This window comes from Haliaeetus leucocephalus, unplaced genomic scaffold, assembly GCF_000737465.1.
Source record: "Haliaeetus leucocephalus isolate CR32 unplaced genomic scaffold, Haliaeetus_leucocephalus-4.0 Scaffold752, whole genome shotgun sequence".
Taxonomy (NCBI): Eukaryota; Metazoa; Chordata; class Aves; order Accipitriformes; family Accipitridae; genus Haliaeetus; species Haliaeetus leucocephalus.
Window position 1 is genome coordinate 2,999,498 of NW_010973188.1, and position 13,319 is coordinate 3,012,816.

The 13,319-nt window shown below is 38.9% G+C and overlaps 1 protein-coding gene across 2 annotated transcripts in view; it reads right to left on the bottom strand.

The window, feature by feature from the left end:
- LTBP1 (latent transforming growth factor beta binding protein 1) overlaps nucleotides 1-13,319 on the bottom strand; it is a 204,793-nt gene that overhangs the window by 27,286 nt on the left and 164,188 nt on the right. For both annotated transcript variants that reach the window (XM_010581212.1, XM_010581211.1), the window contains 2 exons: nucleotides 9,112-9,237; nucleotides 6,720-6,863 (listed from right to left, as the gene is read on the bottom strand). In XM_010581212.1, the coding sequence (XP_010579514.1) occupies nucleotides 6,720-6,863; nucleotides 9,112-9,237 (270 nt within the window). The remainder of the gene's footprint in view (nucleotides 1-6,719; nucleotides 6,864-9,111; nucleotides 9,238-13,319) is intronic.

Below are 13,319 nucleotides of genomic sequence, written 5' to 3' on the forward strand. Positions count from 1 at the left end.
TGAATACAAGGCCCTTTATGATTTTTGCAAAAGCAACTGACTGACTCCACATTAAGCAGAGGAATACAGTGCAGATGTCAAAGTTAACTGTTTACTTTAAAATAGGCATCCAACCAAGAAGTCAGATTTTCTGCCTTTAGCAGTTGAGTGGGTCCTCTCGCAATATTTGTAAGGACTGGAGGCAAAATAGTCTCTCTCATAGATCCAATAAAATCCCCTATTAATAGTCAAAGACCTTTCTAAAGCAAGGCACTCCTAAACTACACCAAGAAGCAAATTTGAAAAGAAATACCTAGTTAGAGCTTCTATGTTTGCAGAACTCTGTCTATCTAACCTTGGACTTCCACAAAAATTCTCATCAGGAGCTCAGAAGTGGGAACTATCACATAAAATTTTTATTCACACAATCAATATGAAAAGCTTTTCATAGGCCATCCATAAAGTAACCAAATTCTAAAATTACAAATGCTAACATTATTAATCAAACCCAAAACTTTGTTCAGGAACTTAAGATAGATAAATCTCAAGGTGACTAGTTAATTTCCTTTTATCTTGGGAATTTCTTTATGCTTAGCACTTAACAAATGTTTAATTCACAAAAACTTACTCAAAATTATTGCATGTTGGCTGATTTTCCATTGTTTGAGTTTTCATTCATTTCTGCTCAGGCTCTCGTATAATGTGCCAAGCATGAAACATTTCTCAAGTAATGCATGTATCCGGGCAGGAATCAAAACCTCATTTTATACCTGAGTGACAGTGCATTTCAAAATGCTAGAAGATTAGTGAGACCCAAAGAGTTGTGGCATATAAACTACCTTTGTTTGCCTTGCAGTGCTTTTCAAAAAGAGCTTAAGGCTGGCCCACTTACAAGTATTGGTATACCTGGGAGAGCCAAGCTCACTTGACCACCTCATCTGTCCACCTCTGTTTGTCTCTTGGAGGTCAAGCTCAGCCTCTTTAAGCCAGTTATAGGATGGATTTTCTTCTAATCCCATCCACTTAAAAAATAATGGCTGTGAGGTGGGAGCTTGAAGATAGTGATTGTCCAACAAATGCTGAAGGAATGAAATGAACTCCAGCTCTTGTTACCTCAAGCCTGTTATCCCAGCCCACCCACATTCCCCCAAGCAGGTGGGGCAAGGCAACTTTACTGGGCATGCAAATACTAGATCTGTTTTGAGAAAAGCGGGTTTAAAAATGCCGGTATAGATTGCCTATTATTGCACTTCAATAGTACGAATGTGAGTAATAGTTCTTTTGGCTTCTAATTCAAAACAGACAATTGGAGAAAAGTGACTGTTTCTGTTTTGGTAGGTTGAGGGGCTGGCAGACACCTCTATTCAAATTTAGTACAATGTTGCCACCTACAAGGCAAACTTTCCTTTGCTGTTTTGCCAATATAACTAAGTTGTACATTAAAGGAAACACCCAGCTGAGTGCTTATTTCATCTTTGTTAGGTTAGCCTGTGGTCTCCCCTCATCAGATAATTACAATTTTCCATAATGTGCTGAATTTCATAAAGTGCGGTGTTTTTTTGGTATCAGCTGCTATCCAATAGGAACGGCGTTAAGACTATCATGTGTCATAGAAATGCAACTGAACTAAATCTGTTGTTCCAAGGTGAGAGAGCAGTACTTTACCCACCAAATTATACATTTTCATTGGCCATTTGCCATCTAACTGAATCAAAGCCAAATCTTCAACAGGAGAAAAAGCATAGCAGTTTTCATGCTGTTTACCAGAGAAAGAACACCAGAAGCTGCCCCGCAAAGAAGGGGAGACAGTCTCATCATGTCATTGTTTATTCCCATTTTACATATGATGGATGTGTTGGTTTCTCTTCCCATTATCTGTTCAGCAGCTTAAAAGTCTGTTGTTTACACAGCTGTGACTGAGGGTTAGTCAAGCAGGCGTCATGAATGTTTGGGGAGCAAATGAGACACAAATCTTTCATTATTTTTTTTAACCAAGACCAGTCTGAGTCTACAAGCTTATAATTTCTCTCTCATACATTATTAACCATCTAGTAAACAGGTTGTTTTTGAAAGTGGTTTCATTAGGTATGTTGACAAAATATGATAGGGAATGGATACTTATTTTTTCATATCATTGTTGTTTCAGGTTTTTTGTTATTAGAAAATGTAAAATATCTCTCTACTAACGCACGCTGGTAAAGGAACATAGTTTTATCAGGTTGTTGATGACTGTTCTATTAACAGCCTGTAACAGAGATTCTGTATAGTTGCTGCTAGATTGAACTGAAGTATTTATTAGAAATAGATTTATATACTTAGGATAACCTTGATCCAACCATATGCTTCAGAATGTGTTTGATGCAAAAATGTGCATTAGTAATATAGGATTCAGTGGATAATCAGGATATTAGCGTATGCTTAGACTTCAGCATACAGTTAAATAATTGCCTAAATAGCAGCCTGTTAACAACTGTGATCCGAAAAACCCAAAACATATACAACTGATGGGATCTTAAATACTGCAACTGTGTACCAACACCTCTTATTCACAGGTAGAATCAGTAAGGTGGTTGCTAAAGTGAAAAATCATCATTATAAGTTCATGACTTCTAAAACCTCAGCAAAACTCTGATGACTGAGCAAACAGCTTAAGTAACACACACTTTCAGAACCTGATTTTCCAAAAGACAGTAAAAATAGACTGGTGTGTGCCTATCGTCAGGGTGTACTTGTTTAGATTTCTCAGTTGGCCTCACATGTGGCAAGCTACAACACCTAAAGTGTGTGCAGTGTACACGCATATATGTGCATATGTATAATTCAGGGATTAGTGCAAGTGATGCACATTTAAAAATGATATCTAAGACTATGTTCATAGGTGACTGAAATTCAGATCATTATTTACCTTAGAAAAAGGTAAATGCACATAGTGCCATAAAAAAACCCAGCCCACAAATATGAAGAGTTTCCTTTAAAGTCTTAACATTTAGAAAGCCCTTAAGGTTTAGGAAATTTAGAATTTGTACTCGGGCACCAAATTTCTAGCCTTGAGGAAGCTTTTGGATCAGATTTATAAACTGTTACTTGACAGCCTTAAATTTTTTGTGCTGGTGGTTGGTTAGATGCAGGGGGGATTGATTTTGTTTTAATACAAATCAGTCTAGGAGGGACTCATGTTTGAACACCAAAATTGTGATTTTACTTCTAAATCCTAGTAAATACTGTTAAATATCTTGCCATAAATAACTGGTCACGTTTCATGTAACCAGAAGAAAGCAACATCTAAATTAGCTGTAGGTACCTACGTGGGCCCTGGTACCTTAGTGGAGTTCTCTCACTGGAATTCTTTTCCTTGGCTGAGCTGTAACCCAAACTAGTGATCTTACTGACCTTTGTATGTGTAAGCCAGATTCCTGCTGATATGCTTATGTTTACACACACACACTTTTGTTTACAATTCTCATTTTAAATCATACCTATTATAATCCTCAAATATATACTACCCTTTATAGCTTCTGGATTCAATGCAATGAGATATATTAATATTATATTAGTATATATTAGTAATTTAGATACATATTAAACATGCATTTTTTCTTATGTAGAAACAATTAAAACCATGCTAATACGGATCATTACGCAAACCATATTCAGCTTGGTACTTGCTAGAAATTAATCATAAATGGCTTTATATATCTTGTTAAAAGAATAAATGAGAAGACTTGAACCAAAACCAGGCATTTTTTATCTCTTAGGCACAAAGATGTGTAACAGCAAAGTTTCATCTAATACAAAAGAGAGTTCTTTACTCCTTTATCTTTTCTTCCTTCTGAAACATTTGCTACATTTTGTGAACAGCAGGGGAGAGAGGAGGCAAATAAGACAATCAAACCTTGCACAATTAATTTTTTGGGGTTTGTTACTGGAACGTGACAATATGGGCTAGAATTCCTGATACATACACTGAGAGGATTGTTTCAGGACACAGCCAACAATAGATGAATTTCCACCAAGTGAAATCTAAATAGAAGGAAGCCTCGAGAGCCCTAATTTCAAGTAAAGAAAAGTGTGAACACATAGCATTCCACAAAGCTAACAGCCTTTAACCACATGCAAAAAAGTTCCCAAATTAAAGTAATATTTGAACAATCTTCACCTATTTGCACTTGATATGAGGTTGACGAACATTTCTCTATGCACAAAAATACAAAATGAGAAATAAGCAAAAGCTGAGTATACCACATTGAACGACAGAGATCTGCAACACAATAATGCAGATTAAATTCTTCCTTTCTGAACATAGGCATGATGCAAGCTAATGCTGACAGATGATGTCCACATGTACTGTAGGAGCTCTCAAAGCAGTGTGCCTGACTTGAGTATGTGGCTTGTCAAAGCCAGAGGGTGTGTGGCTATTCCATTGCTCTTTGCAGGCAGATAGCATGCTACTCCTATATGATCATACTGCAGCTGGTCTCGGGGGATGCTGAAGTACTCATCGTTGGGCAAACCAGCATAGCTGTTATTTGCTTATCCTACAGTGAGCACATGGGCCTTATGCCACTTACAAATGGGGAGGAAAAGACTGGTTCTGTTCCCTCTTCAGTTCAGTTGACAGCTACACAAGGGCCACCCATTGGTTCCCAGAAGAAAATCGGAACAAGCAAAGTAAGCAGATGTAGAAGAATGAAGCGTGTATTGTCAGCTCCTGAAATGTCAAATCCAGAGGTACATAGGGCAGTGTCACCACTTGACTGGTCAGCCTTTGAGGTCTTGAGAAACAGAAGCCAACTGATAAGAGGAAAAAAAACCCAGCGAGACTGCAGGATGTACAGGAAAGCAAGATTCCTTTTTAAGAAGAACTAACGACAGTACTTTCCTCCTTTTACTTTGGAAGAAAGGTAAGAGAATAAATAGTAAGATCTCTGTTCCTAGTACTGCCACTTTTCCTTATTCTAGTTCAAGAGCATATTATGTAAAGTACATCTCACTGGGTCCTGATTTGCATGTCTTCTGGTCTCCTATGTGAGATCTTCCTCCTTGATGACCTTTTCAGAGAAGAGACAAAGGTGAAGCACGCATGTTTTGTTAGGGCCTGATGAAGGCTGGAGGGGAAGGAAGAATGGCTTCTTTCCAGACTGATCACAGTAAAGCTATGTTCACCAGTGACAACAAAATGGAGTTAGTACTGACAGTAGAGTACTCATCTGTTGACAGTACAATCAGTCACACTGGGTTTTTCACCTCCTCCCTCCCCACAGTAACGCTTGGGTATGTCCTTGAATGCTCCCTGGACTTCTTTTTACATGGGCTCAGGTCCTCTGCTAATTTCTTTAGCTTTGGTTTTGTTTGACAAGTAGCTGAATTATCCCAAGTACTACATCCTCACAGTACCAAAACGAAGATGGCATTCGCATCTCCTGCAAATCTTGGTAATATAATTTAAACACTCTTCTTCCATAAACTCATGGAAGAATTTTAAATGCTGCTACTTCAGTTATCATCAGCGGTTATTTAAGCTAATCTGCTTTATGGTGGAAAGGCACTGCAGAATTTTTCCTTGCAAACAGGAATGGAGGCAGTACCACTGGGCATTGCTCTGCTGCCGCAGCCATCTTACTTTTTTTCATTCCTCCATCAGAACACAAGCTCCCATAAGCCTGAATCTTTCTCACAAGATTTTGGAAGGTTTCAGTTTGTCAGTCAGCTGTTAATGATACTTCACAGGCAACTTCTTGAGTGCTGCTGAGTGCTACTTTCAGTGATCTAAAAAGTTGTTGCAATTAGGTCACAGATATCGCAACCTTGTTTACAAGTCTGAAAGACCATGAGTGATAGGAGAAAATAGCCACAGCCTTGTAAGCTGTAGACTCTGCATCCTGGCACTAGAGCCAGTTATTCTAAAGCTTTCCAGAAGCTAGATCAGCCTGCAGTGGAAGAACAAAATAAGAAAAATACCAAGATTTGCATTCTGGAGGGGGAAAAAAGCTGTGCAACTAAATCTCTTCATTTCTTGTACTCTGTTGTTCCTTATTGTGGGCTTGTTCCTTTCTCCAAACTGGATCAGTGTAGAAATGTGGAGACAACTTTAAGAGTTGTAAACTCATTTTTAATGAGCATATTTCCAGTAGTATTTGCAACACCCAAAAAACCTGATAACAAAAGCTCACAAATCCAGTACAGTGGACTACTAGGAAAAACAGGACAAAAGATGGAGTAAAACAGGCAAGGGCACTCAAAAAGGCACTCAAAGAGACTTGACAACAATTCAGTGTTTTGTTTTTTTGCTTTCCCAACTACCTTTTCTAAGGACTTATGTTAGTACTAGGTTTGTTTTTAATCATATGCTCCCTTAAACATTGTCCAAGTGTACTAGTGGATGTTTGTAAAAATTTGAACAAAAAATAAAATCACTCAGGCCATAGACTTGATTCCATATTACATTTCATTGTTACAGTACAGTAAACAAGAGATTGTTTACTCTTAACTGCTGTAACTGTTCATTATTACTGCCAAGTCTGATGATGTATAAAATTTAGGTATTTCTGCTAATGATTCACTGATAACATATTACATCCTAGAAATGCCTCTTTTCATGCACACGCTTTCAAGAAGACAAAGTTTTAAATTTTTCTGCTGTAGTTAAAGCAACACCAGCATTTAAACCAACTTTACTTTTCCATTGGTTACATATGCAGTGGAAATCATGCCAAGCATGCACAAATCAACTAGCATTTTACCTGGTGAGGTACGGAAGCGACACTGTCCGGTCATCGGATCATACTCCTGGTTCTCATCAGAGCAGAGGCACAGGAAAGTACCATCGACATTCTCACAGAGGGCTTCGCCACATACTCCACTCAGCATTTCACATTCATTCACATCTGGGGAAAAAATCCAAAACATAATTCAGACCCATTACTGACAGTTTGTTCTTTTATTTGCTGTATCTGTGCCAATATTGTCTGCCAGATTACAGATGCCATCTCTGGGGAAGGATTAAAAACTCACTAATACCTAAGTAGATTCATAAACAAGTAGTCAGTCCTTTGAAATAAAGGCCCCTGAAAGCCACAATACAGTTTATAGACTATTGGTGTTGATTAGGTGCTGCTTGTAGACCAGAACACTGGCCGCCTTTTTTTTTTCTTTTTTTTGGGGGGTGTGTGTTCTTTTGCATTTTTAAATACTTGCTTTTCTTTGTACCCTTTTCTTGGGATTTAGGATTCAGACTCATTTCAGTTGTTTTCTTAACTTTCTTCATTATCAAACTGCCACTGAACTCAAGGAGCAAAATGAGTAGATTCCCATGTGATTCAGACTGCACTATAAAAGAGAATTCCCTTTTCTCCTGAAAGTCCCATTTTCCTCATGAACATCTACTGAACAGTGAATTCCCCAGCCCCACTGCCACCATGTGCCTCTTGTGTGCATGGCCTCACAGGCTGCTCTGGAACCCACAAGGGTTACACCCAGGTCACCCAGGGAGCCCCTGCTGAACACTGCAAAAGAAAAAAACCCACGTATTTTTAACTTGGATTCCATAAACCTGCTAACTAGTCTACCCTGAAATGCTTTTTTGATTGATGGGAGAGTTGTCTGCTGTTTAAACAAGGGTTACCAAATACTGTCAGGGTCACTTAACTTTACTCTCTTTTCAGTTGCTAAAGTTTACATTTGAAAATCTACTTTGTCTACTAATGACAGAATTTGAAAATTGTAATTTGTGTATCACAATTCAGAAATTTCTGTAATTAAGCATGGTCTAAAGTGTAACTTGTGAGGCAATGTTTCAGCCTTTTTACCTCTTACCCAGCAAGAATGAAAATCTAGTCATATGACCAAATGTTGATTTTTGTGTATTTTTATATAAATATGCATTTTAACTTATGGTTTGCTCAGCAATTTTAAAATGTACTTAGATTTTTCTTTATCTTTTTGCTTGATTCCTGTCATAAGGAATAAGTTGTCTTTGTGGAACATTGCCTGGCCAGGAACTAAAGAGACTTACTTTATCCTAAAATTGTTTTGGTAGATAACTGGCATCAAAATTTCTAAGAGTATTTTATATTACATAGTGTATACAAGAAAAAAACCTAAGACATTATTTTCTGGTGCAGAATCACTTCACTGGCAACTCAAAATTAAATTTAGTTTCACACCAGGTTTTGCTTTCCTTTTTTTTTTTTGTCCTTTCTTTGCTTCATTTGTTTTAATCCATGAAAAGTCACTGTATGCAAAAATATACATTGGTATGCTGCAACATAAGTGCCAAATGGCATAAAGAATTTTGTAATAAAACTGTTTAATATATTAGAAAACACATACAAACACTTCTGTAAAGCTTCTAACTCCTCCTCTGTGCTTGGTATTCCATTTAGGTCTCTGTTCCTAGTAAATGTGTTTCATCCTGAGTCTGGTTTGAAGATATTGCTTAATGAATACCTTTCCTTGATATGGTATTAATTTTATATTAGAAACTTGTGCTGCCTCAGATGGTTCTCAGGTCCAACCATCACTATTAACAACAGATCTGGAAAGATCACAAGAGAAGTGTGCAGTATTTACACATCTACAAAATCTCACATCTTTTCATGGTGATAGATGTCTTTCCTGGAGCTCAAAGCCAATGTTAAAATCTGTTCAAATACAATGTGCCTAGGGAGGTATGCCATCTAATTCAGACTGGCTGTGCCACATGCCAGATGTTATTTCCTGTAGGGGGTAGTACAGAGTTCTGGTTATTCAGCTAAGAAACTAAACAGATGTTGCATTTAAATAGGCTAAAGTATGAAATTCAATCTATATTTGTGAATGGTCCTGATGTGCAGAAATAGTGGGTTTTCTTGGTTTTTCTTAAAGAGATAAAATGAGTGGCTTAGCTTATTTGCTGTTGGTTTCCATTCAATCCTAATAACAGGTTCTCATTAAACGGATACACAGTTAAGTTCCCATCCGGCACAAAATTCAGTGAGTAAAGCACAGCTCAACCTTATTTTACTAGTAAGTGGTCCAACTTTAACAAAAAATGACAGAAAACAAAAATGTTTTTGTGAAAACGTATTTTGCTTATATGCTGCTTTTTGCTCACTAGAACCTTGCAGGAATGACTACTTGCACCTAAGAACTCACCCGTACACCCTTGCCCATCCTGCGGGTCCTGATACCCTTGGTAACAAAGGCAGCGGTAGGAGCCATCCATATTTTCACAGAATCCATGACTGCCACATATTGTGCCATTCGCACATTCATCAACATCTGCAAGGAAGAATTTTAACATCAGACAGGCCTTGCGACAATCAAAGGCAGACATTCACAAAGAGTGCAGAAAAACAACAGACGGGCCATTTTTGCAAACAGCTGCAGCGATGTCCCTCTGTACATTGGGAAGGAAAATACAAAGGACAAGACACAAACATTTCATGTAACTACCTGTACGATTTAAGAAATTGTTTCAGCGTTAACTTTGCAGGAAATACCTCATGTCAGACAATGGTTTTGGTCAACTGTTTCCTATCTGTTTCACCAAACCTGCCAATCATGGCATGATGCTATGTACCACAGAGTAAGACATAGTTTAAATATGACTATCTCTCTGACTGACTTAGAGATTCTGCCAGTTTAGCGCTATACAGTCAATAACATGTGTGAAACTGAACTCACTGTGCCTACAAGAAGAGTTCAAGGGTGTGGTTGCATCCATTGTGCAGAAGTGCTGCACAGATCTCATTCTGGCTCTCGGCACAGAAGATAATTTCATGGTGCATGTGTAAGTGGTAAATATCTGTGAAGTGAGCCTTCTGGCTTTAATCCTGTAAGTTTACACATACGAATAATCTTACTCAAGTAGGCAAAGTAATTACAATGCCTGCATGCTTTCTGTACTGGCCCTGTCATTTGTAGTTCCCGTTTGTGGTTTACTGGCCTTACAAGTAAGAGTCACTTGCATGACCAAGTCTGTTCTTTGACTCAGCTGCCCATCAAACTATAATGAAGCAGAGCTGCTTGTGGCAGAACATAGTTTATTTTTGTAAGTGTATTACAAGGGCTAGGAATGTTTTATTTTTATCTTCACTCAAAGAAAGACCTAAACCCAAGGCCCTGACCACCTGTGGTCATTAAAGATGTCATGGTGTGTTCTTCAGGAGGAAGAATGTTAACTGAAACTGAGAACTTGCTAGGATACTAGGATTAGTACCTTCTGCTTTCTAAATTCCTCTGCAGTGTGAAGCAGAGAAATTATTGCTATATTTCTTTCCTAGAAACCATTATGACTGTTAAGTAAGGTAGCTGTCTGCTTGGAATTACCTTCTGCACTGTGCCTCAGGGGTAATTACATTTTAAATGGTGAATAAAGTGATTCACTTTTGATTTATCTGGGTACTAGCTACTATCATTAATTCTGCGCATTAGAGTAGACCTTCATGTGATGGAGCCTACCATCATTCTACCTCCAGTGAAGGCCTTAGGCACTCACTAAACTAAAGAGCTGGTGGGACTGAATCCTATGTTGCCACAGAGGGCTTCTTTGAACAGGTAAGCAGCACTGCTGCTTGGTGTTTTTCTGAAAGGAGAGAGTAGGGCTCAAATGTAGTCCTGTCTACTCCTACATCTCTTCACAGCTGTGTCAAACAAAGGCCTAGAAAAGTCAGCAAAGATGCACTTCATTCTTCTCCTGACAGTGCTCACCAAGCAAGGACATTATTACTTTTAGATTTTCTTACACTCAGCTGAAAAGGAATTTTTGGTCTTTGAACCTCATGGTCACAGCTCCCCAGGCTATCCAAATTTGAGCATCATGTCATTACCACCCACACAGGTTACCTGTTGTGCTGCCCTCTTGCTCCCCTAAGTGCTCAAATTCATCCACACGTGCTTCTGTCTGCCTCAGGGAGAGGCTTTTTGGGGGTCCTGAAAAACACCTTTTCCTATGTGCTGTGGTTGGGGTTTGAACAAGTTTAGAATCACATATAGATTTTTAAGGCCAGAAGAGACTATCCACAATCTCTTAAATAGGTTAAAAAACTGTCTCTGGCAATTTCTGTACCAATGGAGTAAATTGTGGTCCCAATGACTACAATTGTCCCCCCCCCTCGCCCCCCCCCAAAAAAAGAGGGGGGGTCTGGTCCCTGCCTCTTGCTGCTGTGCACTATACCTGGATAACATACCTTATTTAACATTTAGTCTCATGTGATCATCAGAGTTTCACATATCTGGACAAAAAATCTGAATACTCCATCTCTGATTCAGAAAACCACATTAAGAAAAGTTAAGAAAAGGAATTCAAAATGAGTGAACAATGGTGGATTGACACCCAGGAATTTAAGACAACAGACAATAATGCAGTGTTCATATTTTCAGTGGCCAACTATAGTTTAATAAAAAAGTTCCTGAGCCACAGGACAGTTACTCTGTTAAAAGCCTAGACAGAAGAAACTACAACTGGGGATTTTAAAATTACCTAAATAACAGTATTTCTCTTACTTAATAGCTAAACTTTAAAGGAAACAGATAGGGGAATGGATCATGCAGCTGGTTCTCCAAAGGCAAACTAAGGTCATTGACTAAAAACCTGCAGAAACAAAACTTGTGATTGTAGCAAGTGTCCTGATTTAGTATATAATATAGCCACAGAAGACAGTTTTGTTTTTAAAAAGTATGCAGTCTGAACATGACTGGATCTTTCAGTGTATGGGAAATTGCAGAGAAGGTCCAAGCACCAAATATTTTTCCTTGTCTAGACAGCTCACTCAAAGGTCTCCTGTTTTACAGCCGGAAAGGGCATTTGTTTCTTTAATCACCCTGTAAAGCTTGAGGCTTGTAATCAGCAATTCTCTTGCTATATGGAGACAAAGCAAGGGGAAAAACTAAAAATATGAAACTAATATGTCCTATGCCTATGCAATGACTAAAGCAGTTCTCTGTAATTACAACCTGTTTTAGAATCCATGACTCAGTGCTGCCTGCTTTAATCAAAACTCTTTTCATGTAGCATCACCACGATCTAAAGAAAGGCAAAACATGTGTGCACTCAAGCGCATTCCTATACCGCTCAACAGCGTGTTCCTGTTTTCTGCCAACCTGAACAAGATGAAGGCATACTTAACCTCAGGCATGATATTTAAATCTCACTGAAATCTACTTACATGGCAAAGTCTCTGGAAGAGGAACTGTTTCCTAGGACAGTTTTGTACAGTGCTTAGGGGAACAGAGCTCTGATTCTGAGACTTCCAGGGCTGCCCATAACACCCATACATAAAAATCACTGTCATGAGAAAATTAGAAAAATGAATATTTGAATAAAGACTTTGGCTATTTAGAGGCAATAATGCTTGATGGTCATTCCACCATTGCGATGATGTGGGTAAGAAAGAGATTCTTGTTTCTCCCTTTTCGTTCTTACTTCTCTAGCCAGCCTCCAGATAAGAAGTAGTTGATGCCCTAAAACATCTCTATCAGCAAATTTGAGAAGGCTGGTGAAGTCTGTGATTACTCATTGTGAAACAAGAAGGTAGCTCACAGAGGCACACTCTGGAGATGCATACTTGAATCTGTTTGGCAGAAGCCTGAGCTATCTTCAGTATTTAACCAGAGATTTGGTGAAGCTAACAAGTTGTCTACTGCATAAAATTCACTCCACGTAACAGATAATACTCTGCCCCAAAAGGAGTCCTAGATTTGCCATACCCTTTTCCTAAAGCTGCCTTGTCTTCCCTGTAGATGGCTGGAATTATGGTTGTGATGTGCAGTTACAGCAAACATCTACTCTCTTAAAATGTCTTTGGTGGCAGAGGTAACAGTTATGCACTGTTCACAGCTCTGCTCTTTGTTTCCCTGATCTTCAGACTTCTTAGGTATGCAGTCATCTTAAACAATGGACAATGTAGCATCTTTGTGTATAGATTTGTAAGTTATTCTTTGATCACAGAATGATCTGTGGATGCTCCGTGCAAGGCTCAGATGGGTGACCTATTCAGTGGACAAGGAAAGGAGAACAGGATACAAGACAGTAAGTGAAAGGAAAGGAAGAAGCAGAGCTCTGGTTGGTGGGATGTGTAAGTTTTTTTTGGAGTGCCTATTGAGGCAAGCAGTGAAGGTCAGGGCTTGGAGCAGAGAGAGAGAAAAGTGAGGGAGCCACTGAGAGACATACAGGATTGGACATGGAGACAGAAGAGGCGCTTGGGGCAGGGTATTGACTTAAGCGTCAGAAAACCTCTAACTTGGGTTTTTGCCAACACAGTTGACTAGCAGCCAACTGGGTAGAACGCTGCCTTTACAGGAACCCCAGAGAGCACAACAGGGAGCTAGGGAGTGCTCCAAGAGCCTCCTGTTCAGCGAGT